Genomic DNA, 27,958 nt, shown 5'->3' on the forward strand with positions numbered 1-27,958 from the left:
TTGTTCTGTCTCCTTATTCTGCCTCATTAAAATTTTGTTAGTGTAGTGTTTTAAGTTACATTTTTATTTGTAGAATGTAAGCTTCAAGGACCAACAATTTTGCCTTTTTACTACTGTATTATTGATAAAAGAGAAATAGATGCATTGTTTTGCTGGGGCTCAGTCAACCTTTCTTGAGTGATTGGATGTCAGTGCAGTGAAGACATGAGTGAGACCACATGAGGCTTCCTCTTCAAAATATGTGATAGTCTGGGGAAAGGGACTGAAGAAAGCACAATTTAGAGAATAACCTTATTTCCTCCTGTAGGAGGATAAACGAAGGAATTATTTCAGTCTGTTTTTTTTTTGTTGTTGTTGTTGGTGGTGGTGGTTTTGGGGCTTGAACTCTGGGCCTGGGCGCTGTCCCTCAGCTCTTCAGCTTAAGGCTAGTGCTCTACCACTTGAGCCATAGTACCACTTATGGTTTATTCTGTTTATGTGGTACTGAGGATCAAACCCAGGGCCTCATACATGCAAGGCAAACACTCTATCACTAGCCACTTTCCCAGCCATTTAAGTCTGTTTTTAATTCAGCCTCCTTTCAAATAAAAAAATGAACCACCAGCATCCAGCTCAGAGAAATAGTTTTTTGTTTTGTTTTTTTGTTTTCCAGTCTTGGGGCTTGAACTCTGGGCCTGGGTGCTATCCCTGAGCTTCTTTTGCTTAAGGCAAATGCTCTACCACTTGAGCCACAGTGCCACTTCTGACTTTTTTGAGTAGTTTTATTGGAGATAAGAGTCTCACAGAATTTCCTGTATGGTGGGGGGGGCGGGTGGGAGATGGGAGATGGAAGGGGATGGGAAGGGGAAACAAAGGAGGAGGCAACAATGCTTGATAAGAAATGTACTCATTATCTTGCCCATGTAATTGTAACCCTCTGTATGGTATTTTCACAATAAAAAAAGAAAAAAAATACAAAGAATTTCTTGTCTGGGCTGGCTTTGAACCATGATCCCCAGATCTCAGCCTCCTGAGTAGCTAGGATTACAGACATGAGCCACCAGTACCTGGCCTCAGAGAAACTTTAATCCAACTTTCATCCCATTTTCATCTACTGGGGATAGTCAGCCTCACTGGATTCTAGTTAATATGATCCTTTTTGTAAAAATAATCACATATACAGCTGGGCACCAATGGCTTATGACTGCAATCATAGCTACTCAGGAGGCTGAGATCTGAGGAACGCAGTTCAAAGCCAGCTGGGCAGAAAAGTCCCCATGAGATTCTTCAATAAACTACACAAAAAAGCTGAAGTGGCACTGTGGCTCAAGTGGTAGAGCTCTAGCCTTGAGCACGAAGAAGCCCAGGGACAGTACCCAGGCCCTGAGTTCAAGCCCCAGGACTGGAAACATAAATAACTACATGTGTACAAATATTTCTTGCATATGTGGTCATTTGCCTCTTTCATTTAGCAATATATCATGGAAATACTTTATAGAAGTATCTTATTTTCTTGTGTGTGGGTGTGCTGAGGTTTATTCAGCCTGTCTCCTGTGTTTGAGCATTTAGGCTGCTTCCAAAATTTTAAGGTTAAATATACTTTCTGTCCAGGTGCCATTGGCTCACACCTGTAATCCTAGCCACCCAGGAGGCTGAGCTGTGAGGATCATAGTTTGAAGCTGGCCTAGGCAAGAGAGTCTGTGAGATTCTTATATCCATTAGCCACCTAAATGCTGGCAGTAGAGCTGTGACTTAAGTGATAGAGCACCTGCTTTTAGCAAAAAACATCAACAACAACAACTCAAGGACAGTGCTCAGGACCTAAGATCAAACCCCAGTACTGGCATCAAAACAACAACAACAACAACAAAGAAAAACCATGAAAAAAAGTGCTCACTGAATACTCTTGTATGTGAAATATATTTATATTTTTGTAGGTGAATTATCAGATTCCTAAAAATATAATTGAAGAGTCAAAATATAAACATAATGTAGCCAGGTGCTGGTGGTTCACACCTGTAATCCTAGCTCCTCAGCAGGCTGAGATCTGAGGATCGTGATTCAAAACCAGCCTGGGCAGGAAAGTCTATGAGACTCTATCTCCAGTTAATCACCAGAAAACCAGGAGTTGCACTGTATCTCAAGTGGTAGAGCACTTGCCTTGAGCTGAAGATCTCAGGGACAGCGCCCAATCCCAGAGGTCAGGTCCCATGACTGAAAAACAAAAACAAAAACAAAAACAAACCAAAAACATAATGTAGACATTATCCAATTCTCTACTGAATTTGCAGTGTTCTGCTTTCCCACCAATAGTCTGTAATAGTCTCCTAGTTTTAGTATTTTATGATTGTCTGAAAGCATTATTCCTGGTTTCTAGGAAATTCTAAGTTAGGCTGGAGGATGGGGGTAGAATGGAATTGGAGGTGGTAGTGTAATATAATAATTTACTTTAAAAAATGAAACTATTGGGCTGGGAAAGTGGCTCAGTGGTAGAGTGTTTGGCTAACATGCATAAGGCCCTGGGTTTGATTCCTTAGTACCACATAAGCAGAAAAAGCCAGAAATGGTGCTGTGGCTGAAATGATAAGTGTTAGCTTTGAGTTGAGGAGCTGAGGGACAGTGCCCAGGCCCAGAGTTCAGGCCCCACGACTACCCAAAAAAAAAAAAAAAAAAGAAAAGAAACTATGATCAATTTTTAACACTTGGCTTAGTGGAAGTATCTATTTATATTTAGTTGTCTTAACCACTTTTTTTGAAATAGGCTATTTTGCTGTTCTGTGGATGACTTGGGTGCAAAAATGGCTTATGTTTGTTTTTTGGTGCATTTAGGGCTTTCTGAATTCCTCTGAGCTTTCTGGACTTCCAGCAGGGCCTGACAAAGAAGGCTCTCTCAAGGATCATTTGGCCTTAGCAATTGGTAAGTAGTTGTAAAAATCTGGAAAATGAAGCCCAGTGCTAGTGGCTCACACCTCTAATCCTAGCTACTCAGGAGGCTGAGAACTGAGGATCATGATTTGAAGTCAGCCCGGAGAGGAAAGTCTGTGAGACTCTTATCTCCAGTTAATCACAGAAAAAGCCATAAGTGGCATTGTGGCTCAAGTGGTAGAACGCTAGCCTTGAGCGAAAGGAGCTAAGGGACAGCGTCCAGGCCCAGAGTTCAAGCCTCAGGACTGCCAAAACAAAACAAAACTGGAAACTGCAAATTAGCATCTAGATCACTTGGTATCCTTGAATTTCCTCCAAGAGAACTGCAGGCTTAGGTACCTAAGATGGTACCAGAGAAATAGGTCCCACAAGATGGGACCTGAGAAATAGGTAGGGTAATAGGTGTTGAGGGGCAGTGAACATGTGAATAGCTCCTCCTCCACTGAAGAACAAATTGTCATCATGTGCTAGCCAATTGTTACAATGGGTGTCATCAGAACTTCTAAATTCTTTACAAGAATTTAGATTAAGGGAAAAGGAGGGAGTGGAGGAATTAGAATATAGTGGAAGGGGTAAATTTGTTCAAAATGTATGGAGTTCATGTATGGAAATGTCACAATAAAACTCCTTCGTAATACCAACTCAAAAGCAAAAGAAAAAAAGGAACTTAGATTTATATGCAAAATTTTTGAGTTTTAGTTATTTGCGATCTCTTCTTCCCTCTTTCTTTCTCCTTTCTCCCTCCGTCATTTTCCTCTTCCTTTTTCCCTTCCCTTCCTCCTTTCCTTTCTTGGCAGGGTCTCACTGTTATCTTAGGCTCTTTTAGAACTCACTATGTACTCCAAGCTGGCCTCAAACTCAGAATCCTCTTTCAATCTCCTGATTACTGGGATTACAGATTTGAACCATGATGTCCAGGTTTAAAATTATTTTCATCACTGGCGCTGGGAAGGTGGCTCAGTGGTAGAGCGCTTGCCTTGCATGCATGAGGTCCTGGGTTCGATTCCTCAGCACCACATAAGCAAAAAGAAAAAAGCCGGAAGTGGTGCTGTGGCTCAAGTGGTAGAGCGCTAACCTTGAGCTGAAGAGCTGAGGGACAGCGCCCAGGCCCAGAGTTCAAGCCCCACAACTGGGCCCCCCCCAAAAAAAATTATTTTCATCACTATGTAGACAAAACAAAGCATGTTCTTAGGCAGAGATGGATGGCCCTTTGACATCCAATTGATTACCTGTTTGTGAGATAGGGAAAGTAGTATATTAAAGGTAATTTCTTCTTTGTAAATCTAGGACAATTTGTAGTTATAATTTTTAGAAATTTGATCTCCAGAAAACCTGATCTTGAATTTATAAAGATACATTCTTTTTTTTTTTTTTTTTTTTTGTCGGTCATTAGGCTTGAACTCTGGGCCTAGGTGCTGTTCCTGAGCTCTTCAGCTCAAGGCAAGTGCTCTACCACTTGAGCCACAGCACCACTTCCGGTTTTCTGGTGGTAAACTAGAGATAAGAGTCTCACAGAGCCCGGCGCTGGTGGCTCACGCCTGTAATCCTAGCTACTCAGGAGGCTGAGATCTGAGGATCGCCGTTCAAAGCCAGCCTGGGCAGGAGAGACTGTGAGACTCCTATCTCCAATAAACCACCAGAAAACCGGAAGTGGCACTGTAGCTCAAGTGGTAGAGCGCTCACCTTGAGCTGAAGAGCTGAGGGACAGCACCCAGGCCCAGAGTTCAAGCCCCACAACCAACAAAAAAAAAAAAAAAAAAAGAGTCTCACAGACTTTTCTGCCCTGGCTGGTTTTGAACCGTGATCCTCAGTTCTCAGCCTCTTGATTAGGATTACTGGTGTGAGACACCAGTACTGCGCAAAAGATACATTCTTTTAGAACTCATTGACTATAGGAACCACATCTGGGTCATGGGTGGGACTAAGTGGGAGTTTTGTTTTCTTTTTTATGTCCTTGGTGGAGGAAGGAAGCAGGGTTGGGGTTGGAGTTGCTGGGAATTTTCTGTTCCTCTGAAGTTTCCAGTCAGGGTATCAATTCTGTTTATCAAGCCATCTTGTAGTATTTTGATGTTTCAGTGAGTCATTGATGAGAACCCTACTGCATAGCCTTATTAAGAAATGGAGCTTAGTAAGTAATCCTGGAAGAACTGGGTGTATCAGTTCCTAAGAATTAACCATTGAATGTCTATTCAAGCTTTTTTTTTTTTGGCCAGTCCTGGAGCTTGAGCTCAAGGCCTGGACACTGTCCTGAGCTTCTTTTGCTCAAGGCCAGCGCTCTACTACTTAAGCCACAGAACCACTTCCTGCTTATGTTTATGTGGTACTGAGGAATTGAGCCCATGTCACTTTACCATTAAGCCTCATTCCCAGCCCGTATTCAAGCTATTTGGTTTCTGGATTCTCCCTTTTCATTTTAGGTATAACTGGCTAATCCAGTTATCTTTATCCAGACCTTTTTGTTTATTCCTCCTGTTCTTTCTAATTTTTTTGTTTTTGTTGTTGGTTGTGGTGCTTGAATTCAGGGCTGCTTTTGCTCAAGGCTAGCACTCTACCACTTTGAGCCACAGGGCCACTTCTAGTTTTCTGGTGGTTAATTGGAAAGAGTTTCATGGACTTTGATGCCTGGGCTGGCTTCAAACCATGATCCTCAGATCTTAGCCTTAGCCTCCTGAGTAGCTAGGATTATAGGCATGAGCCACTGGTGCCTGGCTTTTTTTTTTTTTTTTTTTTAATTGTTTAACTTTTATTTGCACTTCTGTTGGAGGGAATGGCATGCTGAGAGAAAGAAGAAAACTGATAAAACAAACTTAGGCTCTTATAAACAACTCTGAATATGTCCTTTATTTCTGTTAAGAGGAAGTTGAAATTATCAGATGACATGGGTTGTGGGTTTCTGGAATCTTTTGTTTTCTTTGATGCCAGTCTTGGGTCTTGAACTCTGGGCCTGGAAACTGTCCCTGAATTTTTGTGCTCAAGATTAGTGCCCTGCTACTTCACTTGAGCTGCAGCTCTACCTGTGACTTTTTTGATGGTATTTAATTAGAGTTAAGTATCTCACAGACTTTTCTACCTGTACTGGCTTTGAACTGAGATCCTCAGATATCAGCCCCTTGAGCTGCTAGGATTACAGGAATGAACCACTTGCGCCCTACATTAGAGGCTTTTAGTTGTAGACTTTCTTTCGATACAGTAGATGATTGGGACTTTGCTGTATCATTTATTGTAGATTTGGGAGGGATGGTAATTTGCTGGGGGGAAAAAAATCACTTAGTTGCTTTGAAGTCAGATTTGAGTTTTAATTCAGGCTCTGCCACATATTATTGGGTGGGTTCCTTAAGCTCTCTAAGCCTACATTTAATATATTAATAATTTAATATATAATAATAGCATCTGAGTGCTCACTGTATGCCAGATGCTTTAACAAATAATTTTGCATATATTACCTTAATTCTCCCAACAACCCTAATAGGTAGGTATCTCCATTTTGCACATGAGGAAATTAGTATATTAGTACATTAGTAAATGTGATTACGTCATTTATTCTCTTGCCCAAGGTCATATAACTGGAAAGGGGCAGAAGCTGGGGTGCAAGTCTGTTAATTCATTTGTTTTTGAGACAGGGTCTCATTGGCTCAGGCTGGCTTGGATCTAAAAATGTATATCTATTTTTTATATTGAAGTACCTGGTACATGGTTGATTTGTTTGGTTTTGGTTTTGGTGCCAGTCTTACGGCTTGAACTCAGAGCCTGGGCACTGTCCCTGAACTGTGCACAAGGCTGGTGCTCTAACACTTGAGCCACAGCTCCACTTCTAGCTTTTTGGTGGCTAATTGAGATAAGTCTCACATATTTTCTGCCCAGATTGGCTTCAAACTGCAGTCCTCAGATCTCAGCCTTCTGAGTAGCTAGGATTACAGGCATGAGCCACTAGTACGTGTGTGTGTGTGTGTGTGTGTGTGTGTGTGTGTGTGTGTGTGTGTGTGTGTGTGTGTGTGTGTGTGTGTGTGTGTGTGTGTGTGTGTGTGTGTGTGTGTGTGTGTGTGTGTGTGTGTGTGTGTGTGTGTGTGTGTGTGTGTGTGTGTATTTAGGTTGAACTTAGAGCCTTATGCTCTCAGTTGGCTTTTTCACTCACTGCTGGCACTTTACCACTGGAGCCAGCTTTTTGCTAGTTAATTGGAGATAAGAATTTTTATTTGCTAGTTAATTGGAAATAAGGACTTTTCATCCCTGGATGGCTTTGAAGTTTGATCTTCAGACACTTGAGAAGGATTATAGGTGTGGCCTATTGGCACCCAGCTAGTTGGTGCTCTTTAAAGTACCCTTCCCCCACATTCCTTTGTCTCTAAAAAATTCTGAAACCTGTGTCTCTGTCTTTCTGCATATCTAATACAGGTGCAGAAGGATGTTCTGTTCTGTCCTTATATTGTACCACCACAGGCATCACTTTCTGATGGTATTTTGGTTTTTGTTTTTGCTTTGTTATAGGGAAGCTGGGGGAAAACATGACTCTTAAACGAGCTGCCTGGGTGAAGGTGCCATCTGGGTTCTACGTTGGGTCTTATGTGCATGGAACAATGCACAGCCCCTCACTCCACAACCTGGTGCTGGGGAAGTACGGGGCCCTGGTCATCTGCGAGACATCTGTGCGGAAAGTAAACCTGGAGGACCTTGGCCGCCGCCTGGGACAGCATGTGGTGGGCATGGCCCCTCTCTCTGTTGGCTCCCTGGATGATGAACCTGGAGGAGAGTCAGAGACCAAGATGCTATCCCAGCCATACTTGCTGGACCCCTCCATTACATTGGGACAATATGTGCAGCCGCAAGGGGTGTCTGTAGTGGACTTTGTGCGGTTTGAATGTGGAGAAAGTGAAGAGACAGTAGAAGCAGATTAGGTTCCAAATACTTTGGGCCTAGAATGTAATAATTACTCAAGTTATTTCCTAAGCATCTTTACCCCCAGAATTTGTTTTTCTGGTAAATTTATAGTGCTCATGAGTAAACTTATTAAATAAATATAATAGAGCATAATTTTTCCTTGTTTGCATAGAACTGGGATTAGTTTTCTTTTTTATTTCTTTTGGTCTTGGGGCTTGAACTCTGGGCCTGGGGCGCTGAACCTGAGCTCTTTAGCTCAAGGCCTGTGCTCTTTCACTTGAGCCACAGCACCACTTCGGTTTTCTGGTGGTTAATTGGAGATAAGAGTCTCACGGACTTTCCTGCCCAGGCTGGCTTTGAACCATGATCCTCAGTTCTCAGCCTCTTTAGTAGCTAGGATTATAGATATGAGCCCCAGGCAGCCAGCAGGATTAGTTTTTTATTGTCTTTCTTGTAACAGCTTTCAGGAGAACAGGCAAGTCTTGCTTGTGTGACTGACAGTGGCTAGAACAGGCACCAACAGCTGTGTGCTGTTGCCTCCAACACTGATTTCTTGGTGTTCCTTAAACTTTTAAGGCACATGTTGTCATACTCCTTCTGTGACAGAAGTCTCTTGTTATGCTTTCATTTCTGACACTTTGGACTAAACTTCTTCCCTGGAACTTCTCCAGTTCATTACTTCTGCTTTGTGAATTCCTTTGGAATTGTTGATTCATGCTAGAGTTATCTGGAAAATGTGGGCTCATTTGTTGGTGTCTGTAGAATGCTTTGAAAGCACTCTGAACTGATACATACACTTGTTCATTGAAATTAATAGCATGTGGCTCTGCTTCCCTTTGGGTAATGGCGTGTAGGTAGGTACTGATGTTTCCTGCACAGATATAATGCAGGACTTTTTGTTTTTGAGGTGTTGGAGATGTAACCCAGGGTATCAAACATTGTAAGGCAAACACTCTGAGCTGCATCTCTTACCCAATAAGGCAAATTTTGACAATGGTAGGAATTATAGTGGTACAGTTAGCTAGAGAGTTCATTCAACATGCCTTTTACTGAAAGCAGTACTGAAAACACTGCTCCCTACATATAGTGAGATGACCAGAACAAACAAGCCCCAATACTGAAAAGAATTCCATTTATTCATCCAGGTTTCTTTATTTGAAAAGTTAAAAATCCTCTGGCACATAAGAGATCTGGGCATTTAGATTTTCATCCTGGATGTATGCATGCAAATAGCTTCATTGCTTTGTGGGTTAAATAGGTTTTAGAAATACTAATTTTATTTTATTTTATTTTATTTTGTCGGTCGTGGGGGCTGACTCTGGGCTGGGCTCTATCCCTTAGCTCTTCAGCTCAAGGCTAGCGCTACCACTTGAGCTACAGCACCACTTCTGGCTTTTTTCTTCTTATGTAGTACTGAGGAATCAAACCCAGGGCCTCATGTATGCGAGGCAAGCACTCTACCAATGAGCCAACTTCCCAGCCCCTAATCTTAAATTTTAAAGCAAATGTAGGTCCTGGCATTGTTAAACATTTCAAGCTTAGTTTTTTTGCTTCTCCTTTTGACTTATATATTCATGCAGATTTTAGTACTTTGCTAAAATTTTAGCTAGAAACCAAAAAGTGGGTAGTTAACCTTTTAGGCTATATCAAACAAGGATTGCAAGGATGAGACAAAAATGAACATGTTGACTCTTAGATTATTATAATTAAATCGGTGGCTGAATATTTGGCAGAAGTTGGTAGATACGTTCTTTACTGATATTGGCAATGAGCTCTCTTTGGTGGTCTTGAATAGGTATATGCCTTCTTGCCTTAGAAAAGCCCCTTTTCTTTCTTCAGTTGGAGCTGTTTCCAGCCAGGCAGAGCAGTAAACTGTCCTCTTGTGATGCCAAAGACAGACACAAAGTCCTTTTCAGAGAGGTAATTCTAAGAGTGAAAACAAAGCTTCTAGTTAGGAGGAACACAGGACACCTATTAATATCAACAGAGGTGGGGGGAGTGGGCATAAGGGAGGCCTAGGCAGCCCCTGAAGGGTGAAGTCTAACAAACAAGTTAGTCATGGCAGATGTGTTCCTGCTGTGGTCTCATTTTCTGTGTGGAAGTAGCTAACTGGGTTCACTGTTCTCATGGTCCTGGTTTCTTGCCAGAATGATAGTAAATGAGCTATGTATGAATTCTAGACATTCAATTTAGTTTATGATACTTTTCTTTTATATTCTTACTACCATGTTTGTCCAGGACTTAATTATTTTTTGGTGTTGGGAATTGAACCAAGGACTTGGTAAAAGCTCAGCTACTGATCCATATTTCCTTCTCTGCTTTCATTTCCTGAACTTTGCAAGTGCAAGATCAGATCAAGTGGATCTTCCTGAGAGCATTCAGGCTAACAGTTATGGATATGATATATATTTTGTGCCTAAGTAGAAGTTATTAACATGTAGCCTCTGCTTTCAAGAACATTATAGTCTTGAGCTAACAGAGTGGTTCCAGTGGTAAGAGTGCTGCCTACCAAGTACAACGCCTTGAGTTCAAACCCCAGTACCACAAAAAAATTTAACATTATAGCTGGGGGCTAGTGGCTCATGTTTGTAATCCTTAGTTTTCTGCCTGAGCAGAAAAGGCCAATGAAACTCAACCACCAAAAAGCCACAAATAGAGGTATGGCTCAAGTGGTAAACACCCACCTTGAGTGAAAAAGCCAAGTAAGATTTGCAAGGCCCTGAGTTCAAGTGGTAGTACTGGCATACATACAAAAAGAACATTATACTCCAGATACTTAGGACTTGGTTAGATGAGATATAGTGGGAAATTCAGAGACCTTTTCCCAAATCAGCTCTTTCACGGGGAAAATTAATTAGCTCAACGTAAATAGGTTAATTCATTCAAGCAAAACAAAAGCAGCACAGTTATAGGTGCTAGAAAGCTGAGAGCATAATGGACCAACTGGATGTCAATAGGGAGAAGAGAATTAGTGACCAAGTCTAGAGGAAAGCAGTGTTAGTTAGATAACAAATGGTCAGGGAAGAGAGGTCTCCCCACAGAAGTGACACTGGAGCTAAATGGTGAAAAGGAGAATGTTCCAGGCAGGAGCTCCAGTAAGTACAAAGCCTCCAAGGCAGTGTTCAGCATGTTTAAGTAAAAGCAGCCACAGAGCTGATGGTTATTAAATAAAATGGGTAGTGTGGTATGATAGATGAAATCCCAGAGGGGGGCAGTGACCAGATTGTGTAGACCTCTGATTCTTTTGTAAGTGCAATGGGAAGCTGTTCGTTGTGTTTTAAACAGAGAAGTGCCATCCACTTTTAAAATATTCCTTTGGCTATCAGTAATAATGATGATGTTATTAATGAGATAGGAATCAGTGGGGCTGGTTCCACATGTGTGGACTAGGCTAGTAGTAGAGATGGATTGGCATAGAGAGAGGCCACTTGATGGGTCCATGTAGAAGGAGAGAAAAACACAATGGAGAATGAGTCCTTAGTTTTTGGTTTTGAATTATTGGATAGCTCAAATATCCACTAAACGTCTCTACTGTACCAGAATTGTCCTAGGCCTTACACTGAGATGGGTGCTTTAGCTGATGGAGAGTTTTTCCTCTGCTCTGTCAGATATTGCTGCTTCAACTATACTCACCTCTTTTTTGGCAGGATCTACATCTTCAGGTAGCTCCTGATCCACATTTTTCAGTAGAACTTCTATAGGGTAATATGTTGGCTCATTCTCAGAATTCAGAGTGTAGGTTGCATTCTTCATATCCTAGGTAAGAATGGAGATAAGAGAAAACACATGTTTACATGAGCAGTGTTCTGTGTGAGTATAATATTTACATTTTGGTTGTGCCACTCTTTATGATCGTCTTTCAGATTTTCTCCAAATCTGGCTGCATATCAAAATCATCTTGGAATTAAAAACATTCAGAATTTGGGGTGTTTTTTTGCGGGGGGATCATATTCAGTAAGTCTAAGGTGAGTCCATAAGGACTCAGTTTGGAATACATGCTGTGCTCAAGTCTCTTTTGTTGTTGTTATTATTGGGATTGAACCCAAGAGCTTCAGCATGCTAGGCAAGCGCTCTATCACTGAACTATAATTCCAGCCAGTCTTCAGTTTCTTTTCTTTTAAATATTGTGTTTATACAGTTTTTTTTTTTTTTTGTCCTGGGGGCTTGAACTCGGGGCCTAGGCTCGCTCTCTCTCTTCTGCTCAAGGCTTGTGCTCTACTTGGGCCACAGCTTCACTTCTGGCTTTTTGGTGGTTAATTGGAGATAGGAGTGTCACAGACTTTCCTGCCTAGGCTGGCTTCAAACTGATCTTCACATCTCAGCCTTCTGAGAAGTTAGGATTACAGATGTGAGCTACTGGCACCCAAGCAGGTGTTTTATTTTTAATTTCTGTGCTGGTAATAGGGCTTGAACTCAGGGCCTGGACACTGTCTTTGAACTTTTTTACTCAATACTAACGTTCTATCATTTGAGCCATAGCTTCACTCCTGGGTTTTAGTAGCTAATGGAGATAAGAGTCTCATGGACTATCCTGCCTGAGTTGGCCACCCTCAGATCTCACTTCCTGAGTACCTAGGATTACAGGCATGAGCCACCAGCACCTGGCTCATACAACTTCTTCTTCTTTTTTTGGGGGGGGGGGTCAGGTCATGGGGCCTGAACTCTGGGCCTGGGCACTGTCCCTCAGCTCTTCAGCTCAAGTCTAGCGCTCTACCACTTGAGCCACAGCGTCACTTCCGGCTTTTTTTCTTTTTGCTTATGTGGTGCTGAGGAATTGAACCCAGGGCCTCATGCATGCAAGGCAAGCGCTCTACCACTGAGCCACCTTCCCAGCTGCATACAACTTCTTTTGGCACTTTTATTTAGGCCTTATATTTCTAGAATTTTATTTCTTAAATATAAAATTCTCTTGATTATTGAAGTATTGAAGTTTGAACTTGGGATTTTGTTCTAGCTATTGAAACACTCTACTACTTGAGCCATGCCCTAGCCCTTTTTGCTATTGTTATTTTAAAAACTAGGAAGGATCTTGCTTTTATGCCAAGGTTGGCCAGGATTGTGATCCTCCTAGTTATACTTCCTATGTAGCTAGGATGGCAGGTACACATCACCATCCTAGCTTTTATTGGTTGAGATGGAGTCCCCATGAAAATTTTGGGCTGGCCTTAAATCTTTTTTTTGGTCAGTCGTGGGGCTTGAACTCTGGGCCTGGGCGCTGTCCCTCAGCTCTTCAGCTCAAGGCGAGCGCTCTACCACTTGAGCCACAGGGCCACTTCTGGTTTTCTAGTGGTTTATTGGAGATTGGAGTCTCACAGTCTTTCCTGCCCGGGCTGGTTTTGAACTGTGATCCTCAGATCTCAGCCTCCTGAGTAGCTAGGATTACAGGCGTGAGCCATCAGTACCCGACTTAGTTTATTTTCTTTTGTTCTTTTTTTTTTTTTTTTTTTTTGGTCGTGGGGCTTGAACTCTGGGCCTGAGCACTGTCCCTTGGCTCTTCAGCCCAAGGTTAGCGCTCAAGTGGCTACAGCGCCACTTCCCTGGCCTTAATCTTTACAACCCCCTGAATACAATTTTTAAACCACCATGCCCAACCCAATTGTTTTTGTTTTTGTTTTTAAAAGAATCTTGATACGTAGATCAGGCTGGCTTCAAACTCTTGATCCTTGTACTCTCTCCCAAATGCTAGGATTACAGACTTATGCCACTGCTCCTGAATTACTAGATACAATTTAAAGAGACTATCTCACCATTAGCTTTGGAGTCTGACTTTGTGTAGCACAAAGGACAAGACTGGCAGATGGTTTGAACACCTGGTGCCCTATATTTCTCCTGATGTTGAAGAGCTTTTGGATTCCTGCCTGGAAGCTCTGCTTCTTTCAGTTGTAAAAGAAGGAGTAAATGGCCTAAGTTTCTGTGGACTTTGCTTTCGGAAACTGATAAAAATAGTATTTGGGATAGAAGCTAATTGTGAAAAAATACTGCCAACAACTTTTAATCTCTCCTGAATGGCAAGGAGAGTTGACTAATAAAACTAGTTTGTTTTTTTTTTTGTTTGTGCCAATACTAGGGCTTGAACTCTCATTCAGCCTTTTCACTCATTGGCTCCCTCTCTACCATTTGAGCTGTTATACCTCTAGATCCTGTGTTTTTGTTTTTTGTTTTTTTTTTTTTTTTAATTTTTTTTGTTTCCGGTCATGGGGCCTGAACTCTGGGCCTGGGCGCTGTCCCTCAGCTCTTCAGCTCAAGGCTAGCGCTCTACCACTTGAGCCACAGCGCCACTTCCGGCTTTTTTCTTTTTGCTTATGTGGTGCTGGGGAATCAAACCCAGGGCCTTGAGCATGCAAGGCAAGTGCTCTACCACTGAGCCACCTTCCCAGCCCCTGTGTTTTTGTTTTTTGAGGTAGGGTCTCCTTATGCCATCCAGGCCGACCTCAAACTCATATCTCTCTTCCTTTGCTTTTCCCAAGTGCTTGAGACCTGCTTCTTATTGCTTAAAAAATGCTTGGGGCTGAGCATCAGTGGCTCACACCTGTAATCCTAGAGATCTGAGGATCACAGTTCAAAGCCAGCCTGAGCAGGAAAGTCTAAGACTCATCTCGAATAAACCACAAGAAAACCAGAAGTGGTGCTGTGGCTCAAGTGGTAGAGTGCTAGCCTTGAGCTGAAGAGCTCAGAGACAGTGCCCAGGTCCAGAGTTCAAGCCCCAAGACTGATATTAAAAAAATAATAATCTTGGGGCTGGGTCATAGCTTAAGGACAGAGCACTTACCTAGTATGCTCTAGCCAAGGCACACAAAACAAAACAACACAACCTTTATATGAAAACAGACAACTGCACTGATGGTTAGTGGAGACACAGTAAGTCTTGCCCACATGACCACTGCAGCATTAGCTGTGTTTTCTTGGCTCTGGTGCTTCTCTAGCAGCAACTTGACTCACCGCAGTGATTCGAATGATAGCAGCAGCATCTCCCAGCTCCTCTTTTAACTGCTCGTATGACTTTCCAGCCTGAGAAGAGAGGGAAAACAGGATGAGGGATTGCAGACAGGTGAAGGGCATCTTGGGCCTGTTCTATATCTTCAGGAAAAACAAATGAGATGGAGAATCAGAAAGCATTTCAGAGATAAGGGGGGAAAAGTCCAAAGTCCTCCTTGTGGGTTCATGTAGGGAAGAGAGGTTATTGTTTCTCTCGTGTGTGTGTGTGTGTGTGTGTGTGTGTGTGTGTGTGTGTGTGTGTGTGTGTGTGAGCGTGCGCATGCGCATGCACACGCGTGTGCGCATGTGCCAGTCTTGGATCTTAAACTCAGGGCCTGGGCATTTTTCTGGCTTTTTGGTGGTTAATTGGATATAGAGTCTCAAAGACTTTCCTGCCTGGGCTAGCTTCAAACTGCATTCCTCAGATCTCAGCCTCCTGTATAACAAGGATTATAGGTGTGAGCCACCAGCTGAAGAGAGGTTCTTAAACATGATTTTGATGCTGCCCCTACAGTCCTCGGTGCAAGACTGAAGAAAGAACAGTTGAGTAGGAGTCAGGAAACCTGGAGTCTTACTGCCATCTGATTGTGACTTGGACAAACAACTTGTCCTCTTGGCCTTTTCTTCTGTGATGTGGGAAATCAAGGACTTGGATTGTCTATTCAGGATAGCTGTAAATATCTAAAAGATGACATGTGTGGATATACTTCATGAACTATTACTTCACACTGCCTACTGCTAAAAACAGTTGTGAATGATCTAACTGGACTGATTGGTATGGGGGTGAGGAGGGAAAAAAAAGGCAGGGAGTGGAAGAGGAGAAAAGAAAGAGGTCCTAGTTTTAATAAGCCCCTGAATTAGTATGCCATTCCCCATCCCCCAGCTCTGAGTTCTGACCTGTTGTGAGAAAGAACATATTCCCCAATATCTCTGTTCTTACACTCCAAATTTGAGGGTCCCAGGCCAGGAACCAGCCTGTGAAGATGGGAGGCTCAAATCCCTGTTTGATGATGAGGATTGGGGTGTTGGTATCTCGGCCACTGGGGTGAGTATGCAGGTATTCCTGGGCAGTCGCAAGGGCTCTCTCCTTTTCTGTGGCATTGGCCTCAGCTCCAATCCACAAGAACACCTGGGGTAGTTCAGATTAATACTTGCTCATGTCTCATGCTGGGGTACCCTAGACCAAGTCCACTGCTCCTCTTCCCTCTCAGCATTACAGCCCTGGAAAAAGTTCTCAGCTTAATTTGTTCAGCAGAGAACAGTTTTCCCAGAACTAGCTTTGTGATTTTAATTGTCATGTACATCTCTCATATCTGTATTCCCAAATCTGAGCTTTCCCTGAATTTCGGCTTCCTGAATTTGAATTCTTACCAACCGTCACCACCCCCCCCCCCCAAAAAAAAAAAACTAACCCAAACAAAAAAACTTTCTTGATATACCTCAAATAAAACCCTTCCCAAATGTAGTTTTCTACATAGGTGTCTGAATTTCTACTCTTGGAGAGTGATATCCACCAATCACCTAAGGCAAGAAACCCAGGAGCCATATTCTTAACCCCCTCCCTCCAGTGAATCACCAGGACTGGCCAACTTGATCTCCCTGACATTTCTCAAGTCTGTCACAATCCTTCTGCCTCTCTTCTACTGATCTTTTGTGGACCCAGGCATCTCTTCCTTGACCCCAACCCTCTTCTCCATTTGCAGGAGTGATCTATTTAAAGTACTATCTGAACATGTTATTCATCTGCTTAAAAGTCAGGATAAACTTCCTGGCATGGTAGGTCAGGTCCATACCTACTTCTTCAGTTTCATCTCTATGGTGCTTCTTAACTATTGAGCTTTATCTCCATGGTGCTTTTCTGTATGCTATTTCCTTTGCTCAGGTCTCTAGCCTTCATTCTTCTCCCCACTATTTTAGTATACAGAGATTGAATTCAGGAGATTGTACTTTCTAGGCAAATATGTTACCACTTGAGCCCTCCAGCCCTTTCTCCATCCTTTGCCAGTTAATGCCTACTCATCCTTTGATATTCAACCTGGGAGTCTTCCTCTAGGAAGTGTTCTTAGCGCTCCTACACAATGTTGAGTTCCCTTATTTGTGCTCCCATGCACCTTGTATGTACCTCCTTATGATACAATGATGTTTCTCTGTCCTACCAGCCTAAAAACTCTGGGGGCTCAAGCCTTTCACCTAGGTGACTCCCATTGACACAGTAGTTAGCATGGATGACATGCCCGGAGGATGCTTGGTGAGCTGAACGGAAGACAGTGAGTTGCCTTAAAGATTTCCCATTCTTTATGTCATTTATCACAGGTGATAAAGATATGTCATATTCCTTGGACCCTGAAAGGCTCAAAAGCTCTGTATTTAGAATCTGTTGTTTTTGCCCTAAAAGAAGGGCAGGATAATAGAGTGGTCTGATTTTTCCAAAGCAAGGTGGGAAATTTAAACATAACCATGCACTTCCTTTGGTTACCACTGATAAATGCTTGACTTGGGGCTAACCTGGGCTCTAGGTGGGAATATTACACACACACACACACACACACACACACACACACACACACACACACAACTAGCCTAACACACACAACTAGCCTAACACACACACACACACACACACACACACACCTAGCCTAAGCTTTGGGGACCTTTGCCATCTGCCATATATTCGGTATCTGTGTCTTACCTGGTCCCAGGTATCCAGGAGCATCACATCACCCGGGTTCAGATCATCCTGGGTGAAGTCTGTGATCTCAGTGACTATAAACCGACCTGTCTTATTGGAACATTCAAAGAGGCGGGGCTGGATATCTAGGGTTTCCTGCTGTAGTCTGTAATACAGTCCAAACAGAAACAGGTGTGTAGAAATCATGGTGTAAAAACAAAAGGAACTTAGGGTTCACAAGACAAGAGGCAGGAGAAGTCTCAATGAGAAGGGTGTCACCATACCTTTTGTCATTGGCATAGGGGGTTTTCCCTCCCAGTAGGTCCCAAAACTCTGCAGACTCCTGGCCCTCAGCCACAGTGTCTTCAGTGCTATTACAGAGAAGCCCAGCCAGCTCTTTAGCCATTGCCCTCTCGTCCCCGCTGGACCCCTGCGTGGGGCAAAGAGCACAAACGTTAGCTGAACAGGGGTATGGGCATGCTGATGGGAAAGAGAGGTTTCTGGGATGCAGTGTAATCGGAGTCGGCTGCTATACCCAGACCCTCAGGAGAAGAAGATGGATGTGTCCTACTGCTGTGAGGAGAGGCAGGAAGATGGGGCACTCACAAAGACCAGGACTAGACTCTGACTTAGCTCCTGCTTTGGATTATTACCATTTTTTTTAAAGGAAAAAACGAATTAAGCTGGACCCTGTTGTTTCATGCCTATAATCTAGCTACTCAGGAGGCTGATATCTGAGGATATCAAAGCCAGCCTGGGCAAGAAAGTCTATGAGGCCCTTATCTAAGGCACATTCCCAGCTCATACCTCAGCCTTTTTGTTTGTTTATTTTTTTTTCTTTTGATGGTACTGGGATTGCACTCAGGCCCTTGCACTTGCTAAGCAAGTGTTTTACTACTGGAACCATGACCCTAATCCCTAATCTCAGTCTCTTAAGGAGCTAGGATTACAAATGTGCCATGCTCAAATTCAGTTCTCTTTTGTGAAACAATTTTAGTGTTTTTAAAGCACTCATGCCATATTGACAACATCCTGTTTTAAAAATATTTTTGGTCTGTGTGAGCACCTGTCCTGTTACCAGTCACCAGCCTCATGTGGGAAGGTTGGCTTTTCTAACCTTCATGCATATAGAAGTTTATGGCATATCTTCTGGGTGAGCAGGGCTGGCAGGGCAGTTCTGATAGAGGCCTGATTATGGGGATTGTTGGTACTTTCTTTGAAGACATGTTTAAGGGGGAATAAAACCTTTCTGAGGACTACAGCACTGTATTCTAGTTCCTTTGATCTTGCTGACCAGGAGTGAGAGGATAGGACAGTGCAAGGGCTGAAGAGCGCTTATCTGACCATTGGGCCTAGCCATCCTACCTTGCCATACCACAGGTAGTGCTCTGCCTGGGTTCTCAGCAGGAAGACATCATTAGAGTTTAGGGAGGAAGCAAAGGCTGGCACTTCCACTGCCTTGGTGTTAAATTTGTCATTTCCTTGAATCTGGAAGAGCCTCACGGGAGGGTCAGGCTCAGGGTTTTCTTTTCTGGAAGTCCCACCCTGGGGGAGAGAGGGAAGAAATGCAGAGTCTAGATCTATAGAGGATTCCACCAGCACTGGGCTGGTTGTGCCCTTCAGGAGCTTCTAGGCTAACTGGAAAAGATCAGAGGGAACAGGAATTATGCTACCAATAATATTTACTTTCTTTGTTTTGAGACAGGGTTGTACGTGGTTCATGCTGCCCCAGAACTCACTATGTAGCCCAGGCTGGTGTCACTTGTGATCCTTTTGCCCTGGCTGCCTGAGTGATGCGAGTATAGATGTGTTGCACCAAGACTTGCCTAATATTCTCATTCTGAAAATATTTTCATATGCCAGGATCTGTGGCTAGTACCTTCTCATGAGACCTTATAATAACTATGAAATAGGTACTGGTATTCCACAGAGCAGATGAAGGAACTGAGATTTAGAAACCTGGCTAATAAATGACAAGATGAGGGCTTGACCCTAGACTTGTATGATATCTAACATGTGACCTTATACAGTACCTGGCAGAAAATGCTTCAGCCAGGGCTTCATGGAAGAAGTAGGCCTTGAACTTGAAGGTACACAAATAGATGGTAAGTCTAATGAGGAGACCCACCTGACTGGAGGGGAGGACACAAGCTGAATTGCTGAGGGCAATGCTCCTACACTGGTAATATGGGTCAGAATGTTGTTAAGTTTGGACTTGAAGCCCTAGGCATTTGGGATCTCCCCGAGTGTCTTGGACTAATCCCCTGTCTCTATGTCTAACTCGATACTGCTCCTCATCCCACCTTTCTCTATATCTCCTCTAATAAATGGCTGGCTCTGAGCATTCCTTATGATCCTCACCTCATAGATAACCAGCTTTCCTTTGAAGATGGCCATGAAGTGGCGTGGCTCCTTCCCCATACTGACCCGAACCTGAACGGGGGCCCCATCAAACTGCTGATCCATGTCCACTGCTAGGTAGGCTGAAGCTGCCAGCTCATCCTGTGAGGCATGGCGGCCCTGCAGAGGCAAGAGGGGAGTGGTAGCTCCCTGCTGACCCACCCTATCCCAGCGGCTAGGGAAAGTATCTAGATCCAAAGCTGAGGGCCTGCCCCAGGCCTACCTGCCAGATGTACAGGATGTAGTGTGGCTTCCTGTTCACCTCATACGTGTAGAGAACCAGGTAGCAGTCTCCCCCATAGAAGAAGCCATGCCACCGCTGCTCCACAGGGACCAGCTCCAGGTTCTCAATTCTCCAGACCTAGGCACAGAAGATGGACCCCACAGAGGTGGGTGTTGTGTTTAGGGAGAACTACCTAAAGGGAAGTGGGCCATGCTGAACAGGGACCCCATCTGGGTGAGATCTTCCCTGCAGTGGTGAGGGCTCATCACATTTGCATGATTTGAGCATTGAGAAGACCAGGGTTGCCCTGCGCTAGTACCTCCCATCACAGCTGGGTCTTTGCAGGCTGAGTGATGATTGGAATTGATCTACAAGTGATAACACATTTAGGGATGTGTCTCTCACTTCCCTGAAGCATTGTGGGTAAACTGCAACTTGCAATTGCAGAGGTGTGGGGGGAGAGCCAATAGCGAAGCAGACAGAATAGCCTACTTTCCTTGGCAGCAGGAACAGCCGTGGCAGCCAGGTCTGCCCTTACCATCCTCACCTCAACTTTCCCATTGCCATCATCCACCATTCTCTCCTGGGCGGCTACCTCTGGCTTGTTGTGTAGCAGAGTCACATCAAACTTGTCCTGGAAAACTTTAGCTGCAGATAAGGGATTGGGAAAGGCCCAGTGATCGAGAAGCACCCATGACTCTAGGGTCCTAATAGGGAGAAGATACCCTGGGAGATAATCTCACCTATTTTACCAATGCTGAACGTTTTCCCCAGGCCTGTGGTCTGGTCCTTCACTGACCACTTCTGGAACAGCTGCTTGAACATAGCTGACTCAGCACCGTCATTGACCATTTCCACGTTGGTGCTGCTGGGGTAACCCTTTATCTTGATGAAGCCCTGAAGAACCCCCACCCCCATACAAAGGCAGAGTCAGTTGGAGGATGCACTGAGTTCATTGCTTTGCTTGTGATTCACCCCTTTGAAGCCAGTCGGTAGGATCCCTCCCCTCTAGGAGTCAGTCAACCTCGAACTCACTTCTGTCTAAGGACCAGTTTTTTTCTTTTGTATTTATTTATTTTTTAAAATTGTTATTGTAGGGGCTGGGAAGGTGGCTCAGTGGTAGAGCGCTTGCCTTGCATGCACGAGGCCCTGGATTCAATTCTTCAGCACCACATAAGCAAAAAGAAAAAAGCCAGAAGTGGCGCTGTGGCTCAAGTGGTAGAGTGCTAGCCTTGAGCTGAAGAGCTGAGGGACAGCGCCCAGGCCCAGAGTTCAGGCCCCACGACTGGACCAAAAAAAAAAAAATTGTTATTGTAAAAGTGATGTACAGAGGGCTTACTGTTTCCTAAGTCAGGTACATTTCTTTTTGAACAATGTTACCCCGTCCTTTGCTCTCTTCCAGTTAGGACCAGTTTCATGTGTGGGATATTTTGGCATCTCTTTATTTAGCCTGCCAAAATTGTTATTATTGTTTTTGCAAGACCTTTGATGTTACGTCCTTTCAGTACTTACATCATCCTACTGACTGTATCACAGTCATTTATTTATTTATTGCTTTTTAGGGCATTGGGTTAGGTCATTTGCTGGATGTACACAAATACATTAGCCTTGACAGACGAGATCCCCTTCAATAACATGGAGCAGGTGGTGTGTATCAAGTACTGTTGAGTACTTTACAACCTTGGAATATAGCATTACCCTGTGGTAGGCATGAGGAACCACGGCTCTGTAGTCTTCCCCCGAATACTCCCCCAGCTGAAAAAAGTAAAACCTGCCTTTGAACCTCAATCTGTCTGTCTGACTTTGAAGTCTGTGTGTGTAACTGCAGCGTTCTGTGCTCAAGTGCCTGGAGTGGCTCCACACACATGTAAAGTGACATTAGCTGACTTTTTGAGACAGTACCACATATTTGCAGCTCCTACCAAGGCTTTGGACATGGCCGCTTGTTTCTCAACCTTTGTGGCTCCTTTTCCTTTCCACACATAGATCTTGGCTCCGCTGTGGTCCAGTATGTAGCAGTCCTAAAGCAGTCAGAGATAACTATGGTTACTGTTGCTCAAGACAGAAAAAAGGACTCTGCCCAGGGTCAGCATCTGAGGCCAGGTCTGGCTACCTCATGCAAAACCCCCTGAAGCTCTACTCACGTCATGGTTTAGTAAGTCTTGGACTAGAGGCCTGGTTGCCACCTCCACGACTGCCAGTTGACCAGCTGTGTCTGAGACACTGAAGAAGGAGATAGGTTAGTTTTCTTTCCTACAAAGCATCCTGTGGCTGAATTCATATATCTGTGTGAAGTTTCTTGTTAGAATATGACTTAGGACAGACATGGCTTTAGGGCAGACAGGAATGTATAGGTTCTAGTCCCTAGAGGAGACGTCTATGCAGCTGTCTCCTAAATTTTACCCTTTCCACAACCCTGGGAGATATCTAGACCACAGTACAGGAAAGGTCTTTCCAGGAGGTCAGAGGAGTTGCTTAAAAGTACAGAAGATTGGCTGGTAATGTGGCTTAGTGGTAGAGTGCTTGCCTAGTATGCATGAAGCCCTGGGTTCGATTCCTAAATACCACAGAAACAGAAATGGTGCTGTGGCTCAAGTGGTAGAGTACTAGCCTTGAGCACAGAGAAGCTCAGGGACAGTGTCCAGGCCCTGAGTTCAAGTCCCAGGACTTCCAACAAATAAACAAATAACTAGTACCAAAGATAGCTCCTTGGGAGGGGCATCTCCAATCTCCTTTAGGAGCTGTCATTAAAAGTCCTAAGAGGGCTGGGAAGGTGGCTCAGTGGTAGAGTGCTTGCCTTGCATGTATGAGGCCCTGGATTTGATTCCTCAACACCATATAAGCAGAAAAAGCCAGAAGTCGTGCTATGGCTCAAGTGGTAGAGTGCTAGCCTTGAGCTGAAGAGCTGAGGGACAGCGCCCAGACCCAGAGTTCAGGCCCACAACCGACAAAAAAAAAAAAAAAAAAAAGTCCCAAGATTACTGGTGGCTCACACCTGTAATCCTAGCTACTCAGGAGGCTGAGGTGTCAGGATCATAGTTCAAAGCCAGCCTGGAAAGAAAAGTGCCTGTGAGACTCTTATCTCCGATTCACCACTCATAAATTGGAAGAAGAACTGTGGCTCAAAGTGTTAGAGCACTGGTATTGAGCAAAAGAGCTCCAGGACAGAACACAGGCCTTGAGTTCAAGCCCCATGACCAAAAATAAAAAGTAAAAATAAAAAGGACCAAGAATTCAAATCTCAGGACTGCCAAGGAAAAAGAAGAAGAGGAGAAAGAGGAAGTGGTGGTGGTGGTGGAGAAGGAGGAAGAGGGAAGAAAGGGAAGGGAAGGGATGTAAAGGGAAAGGAAAGGAAGAAAAGGAAGGGAAGGGGAAAGGGGAGGAGAAGAAAGATAAAAGCCAGATGCCAGCACCCAAAACAAGCAGCCAAGCTAAGTTTAGCTACTCACTGATACAACATAATATTTGATTTCTGCTGCTGATCTATGATCTCATCGGGGATTGCAGGCTTGATAATGGAGCGACGGCCAAGAGTGTCCTGAAGGACTATCATCAGCTCCCGGCTGGCTGCCTCCTTGTCTCCCTCAATCACTCCTATTTCAGCACGGCCCCCTCGCTCTCTGTCCCGGATATCCTTTGCCAGAAGCATAGCCTGTCAAAGAAGCCCAAGGAAGCACTCAGCTCATCAGGGAACCCTGCCTGATGTCTTGGCTGTGGGGTGGCGGGGAGGGGGGAGTGGGGGGCAAAGAGGGGTAGAGGGAAGGGTCAGCTTGGATCCCACACATAGAATTATTCTGATGCTGAGGAGTGCTAGGATGAGTCATGGACTTGGCCTGTCTGCAGGACAGTCTACTCAAAAGGGCCACCTTGAATCTTGAGGAGCAGCCAGCATGGAAGGAAAAGAGAGAAGGCATCTGAGGGAGCCCAGGCCATGACCAGGCCAGTGGGAGAGGAGAGAGCTCTGATTAGAGACAGCCCTACCTTCAGACGCTCTCCACTGTTGCTCTCCGGGCCATTCCATTGGATGATGACCTTCCCAAGGTCCAGCAAGAAGACATCACCTCGGTTAAAACTGTCCCAGCTCACTGGTACCTGCAAGGTGAGAGGTAAACATTGTTCAGAGGCAGATTCTAATAGGATGCCATAGGGAGAAGTCCCTGGATTCAAGAGGCAATGGGCAGGACTTACCTCGGTAGCTCTAATGTTTCTCTTCCCCTTCACGTGTAACAGCCGCTTCACATCATAGGTATTGGTTTCCACATGCTTCATCCCTGATGCCACACCTCCCTTTTTATAGCTGAGGGAACAACCACACAGTTATTTATTGAGGATCTGCTATGTGCTATGTTCTCGGGAAAACGTTAGGTGTTACACAAATGGAACCCTCTGCGCCCAGACATTCTGATAGTTTAATGTCTCTTCTCTTCATTTTGGCAAGAGGTGTCTGTTGCTTGTATGCATTATTTCTGTAAGATAGAATTTGGCATTCTGTTATGTATGCCAGTGTTTCTTACTTTGTTTGTGTCTGGGAGATGTGTCTATGTGCTAGGTATGTATCTAGGTATGTATCTTGTCTGTAGCTTCTGGTACATGTCTAGTCTCTCAATGATGGCCATCTACAATGTCCACAGTTTTCTACCACCACTGGTAATACTACTGTGAACATTCTAGCTCATGAGTCCTCATGGATCTGGGTATGTGATGTATGGGATGTACCCAGAAGTAGGATTCACCGTAGGGGCACTGACTACTATTCAGGACACACTGCCAGTCCACCCTTGTGCCAGCAGTGCGTGAGGCTCTTGTTTCCCCTACATCCTTGCCAGCACCACGCAGCTTTCTAATATATGCTGTTCTAATAGGTGCAAAGGATTGCTTTACTTTGCTTTGCTTTGAATCCCTTGAGTTTGTTTTTCCATAGGCACATCGGCCCTTTGGGTTCCTTGCTCTGTGTATCACTACTCACATGATGCCCTGCTTGAAGTAGCCACGGAAGGTGTCGGACTCATGGTACTGCACCTCACGATGCTGCACGGGGCCGCCCCCCAGGTAGTCATCTAGCTGTGTAGTATAGATGGCTGCACAGCTCTGCTCATCCTGGGAGGAATCCTTCCCGATCCAGAAGTGGATGTCCTGGGAGAGGAGACTGCCCACTTTCCGGGTCTGAGATACAGCCAGAGAGATGATGTCAGGGGCCAGCTCTCTTCCTCTGTGCTCCCAGCCCCATTGGGATGGAAGATGGCAGCATACAGAGCTTGTATCCTGCCCCTGGCAGGTTCAGAGCTCTGTTAGTGTAGTGGGTACTAGAGTTTCAGTAGCTCCAGCTTTTTTTTTTTTTTTTTTTTTTTGCTGGTCATGGGGCCTGAACTCTGGGCCTGGGCACTGTACCTCATCTCTTCATCTCAAGGCTAGCACTCTACCACTGGAGCCACAGCGCCACTTCCGGCTTTTTCTGTTTATGTGGTGCTGAGGAATCAAACCCAGGGCCTCACGCTTGCAAGGCATGCACTCTACCGCTGAGCTACTTTCCCAGCCCCAGTAGCTCCAGCTTTTAGCAGCCCAAATTTCTTCCCACGTAAGGGCAAGTAGACAGATGTGCTCAAAATAAATGGAGACCAGTAGGGAATCTTTGCCCAGTTGATTGCAGACTTACCTACCTTCAGGTCTCCCTGCTTCCCCCAACCCGTGCGTCTGCATGGCTGTCAGCCCTGTTCATGTGGGATATTGTATTTGTCTGGCTCTCTGCCATACCACTTTAGTGTGGGGCTTGGGCTCCAGGAGGAAGAATTGCTGCTTGTGGGCAATTTGTTAAGGTCCAGACAGAAGCTCTATGCCTGGCCTTGGATGCAAAATGAAAAACCCCAGGCTTAATGGTGGCCTCTCACAGTCAAACTTGAGGTCTTCTCTGTATAACATTGAGGTGGAATTGACAGACAACAGGAGCCCTTTTTTGTTTCTTTGTCAGCAGATTTCTCAGCAGAACCCGGGGCCTGGCTCTCAGGGGAGAACTGAAAGGAGTGGGGAAGACGGCGCTCACCGCGAGGACGATGTAGCAGTCCCCCTCATAAAAGTTGCCGTGGGCACTCAGCGGCACCAGTGCCAGCTCCATTTTCTGGAAAGACAAGGGAGACATCCAGGCAGTATTTCTCACTCCTCTCTTCCTGTCAAGCTTCCCTCTCCTGTCATTTGGCACAAGTGCTAGAGGACAAGTCGGGAGATGTCCCAGGGACCCCACAGGGAGAGAGGAGCTGGCACTCGATTCATGTGGCTGCTGCTCTGTTTGCTCTGCCTGCATCACCCTAAGCCTGGATCTGGGTCCTGTCCTGGTTTCCTTCACCTTATACATCTCCTTTTGTCCTGTTGGTTCTCCTTTCTCCAAGCCCCTGGGCCCTTGGCAGGAGGAAGCATTGAATGTGTCTGAGCAGTGCCAGTGCCAGTGCCTCTGACACTCTGCCCTTTACTCTGACCCCCCAGAGCTGGCCAGGCCTGCCCTTTTGGGTTTAAGGCTGGGAGTCTGCACAGGTAAGGAGGCTGATGGCAGCTGACATTGCTCAGTGACCCATATTTGAAGTCTCAAGTTGGGATCCTGCATGTAAATTGTCATCACTACAGCCATACTTTGTGTTCTATGTCAAATGTGTGTTCTATGTAAAAAAGGTTAATATACCACAAATTTTCTAATTCTGTTGTAGTTCCTTCTCTTTTTCAAGCAAACTGGGAGTCTTAAAACGTTGGAAGTGACCTAGGCTGCCCCTCACCAGCTCTGAAAGGCCTCTGGGCAGCACTCCTCCCCTTCCCCCCAGGAACTAGAGTGCTCGGTAAATGACATGTCCACTTTTCTGACCCTCCCAGCCAGAAGTTCCCTAGGGTGAGTCTTGCACTCCCCGCCATCTCCCCAAGGCATTTACTGTAAGGATAGACTCACTGAGCAGATGGCCGGATAAAGAACAGCTCACTTTTTGCTCAGAGACCTGCTTTCAGAGACTAAAAAAAATTCCTCTTCCTGCCACATACCTGCTTTGAGCACTGGGGAGGGAGATAAGGATTGGAAAACATACAGTCTGAGGCTGCCTTCCACAGGCCACAGGCTCATGAAGGCAGGGGGCAGAGGTCCTGGCCGTCAGGAGGGAATGCCACTCATAGCTCACCTCGATTCTCCAGGTGATGATCCCAGGGTCGTTGCCCACAGCCCTGAAGGCGCTACTCAGAGACATGATGCTGATCTTCCCGACTGCAAGGTCACAGAGCAGAGGTGAGCCTCTCACAGTGGGAAACCCAGCCTTTCTTCAAATCACTTTCCAATCTGATCAGCCATGCTGAGACATTGTGGCATATCCCCTGTGCCATCTCACCATGATGGGGTAGCAGGGGGTCGGGGGGCGGGGGAACTCCTTCAAGTTCATATGGTCAGCCTGGCTGACCTGTCACAACCTGCAATCCTGCTTGCTATTTGCCAGTTCCTTTAAGAATTCTGGTAATAAGAAGTGGTGCGGTAGCTCAAGTGGTAGAGCGCTCGCCTTGAGCTGAAGAGCTGAGGGACAGCGCCCAGGCCCAGAGTTCAAGCCCCATGACCGACAAAAAAAAAAAAAAAATACAGTGAAGAATTCTGGTAATAGAACTGAGCGCCAGTGGCTAATGCCTGTAATCCTAGCTACTCAGGAGGCTGAGATCTGAGTTTTGAGGTTCAAAGCCAGCCTGGGCAGGAACATCTGTGAGACTCTTATCTCCAATTACCAGAAAACCAAAAGTGGCGCTGTGGCTCAAGTAGTAGAGTACAAGCCTTGAGCTGAAGAGCTTAGGGACAACGCTCAGGCCAAGAGTTCAAGTCCCATAACTGACCAAAAAAAAAAAAATTCTGGTAATATAATAGCAAGGAGTATTTCCTTAGAAGTGATAAATATACTAAACTCTGC

General features: G+C 44.9%; 2 protein-coding genes and 1 long non-coding RNA gene across 6 annotated transcripts in view; 2 read left to right on the plus strand and 1 right to left on the minus strand.

Moving 5' to 3' along the window:
• The window catches only part of Tsfm (Ts translation elongation factor, mitochondrial), a 57,186-nt gene that overhangs the window by 23,361 nt on the left and 5,867 nt on the right, over positions 1-27,958 (plus strand). For 2 of the 4 annotated variants that reach the window (XM_069987641.1, XM_069987638.1), the window contains exons 5-6: positions 2,809-2,896; positions 7,390-7,932. In XM_069987641.1, the coding sequence (XP_069843742.1) occupies positions 2,809-2,896; positions 7,390-7,796 (495 nt within the window). In that variant the 3' untranslated portion in view covers positions 7,797-7,932. Of the gene's footprint in view, positions 1-2,808; positions 2,897-7,389; positions 7,933-23,552; positions 23,690-27,958 lie in introns of those variants that run through there. The other 2 variants (XM_069987644.1, XM_069987652.1) reach the window with 2 other exon arrangements.
• On the minus strand, positions 8,861-27,262 carry Avil (advillin). The gene is made up of 19 exons (XM_069987676.1): positions 27,194-27,262; positions 26,083-26,157; positions 25,012-25,208; positions 24,234-24,342; positions 24,027-24,137; positions 23,495-23,697; positions 22,190-22,268; positions 21,968-22,066; positions 20,789-20,942; positions 20,593-20,693; positions 20,046-20,183; positions 19,784-19,942; positions 18,788-18,967; positions 17,707-17,852; positions 17,444-17,588; positions 15,695-15,883; positions 14,719-14,787; positions 11,413-11,535; positions 8,861-9,705 (listed from the first exon to the last, which is right to left on the minus strand). Exons 1-19 carry the CDS (start codon positions 27,257-27,259, stop codon positions 9,592-9,594), a joined length of 2,457 nt encoding a protein of 818 aa, XP_069843777.1. The 5' UTR covers positions 27,260-27,262; the 3' UTR covers positions 8,861-9,591.
• Positions 23,809-27,274, plus strand: LOC138803649 (uncharacterized). Its single transcript, XR_011364998.1, has 3 exons — positions 23,809-24,144; positions 26,014-26,863; positions 27,207-27,274. It is a non-coding gene; the product is annotated as an uncharacterized lncRNA (long non-coding RNA).

Source organism: Dipodomys merriami, unplaced genomic scaffold (assembly GCF_024711535.1).
Source record: "Dipodomys merriami isolate MVZ:Mamm:240054 unplaced genomic scaffold, mDipMer1.0.p SCAF_10, whole genome shotgun sequence".
Lineage (NCBI taxonomy): Eukaryota > Metazoa > Chordata > Mammalia > Rodentia > Heteromyidae > Dipodomys > Dipodomys merriami.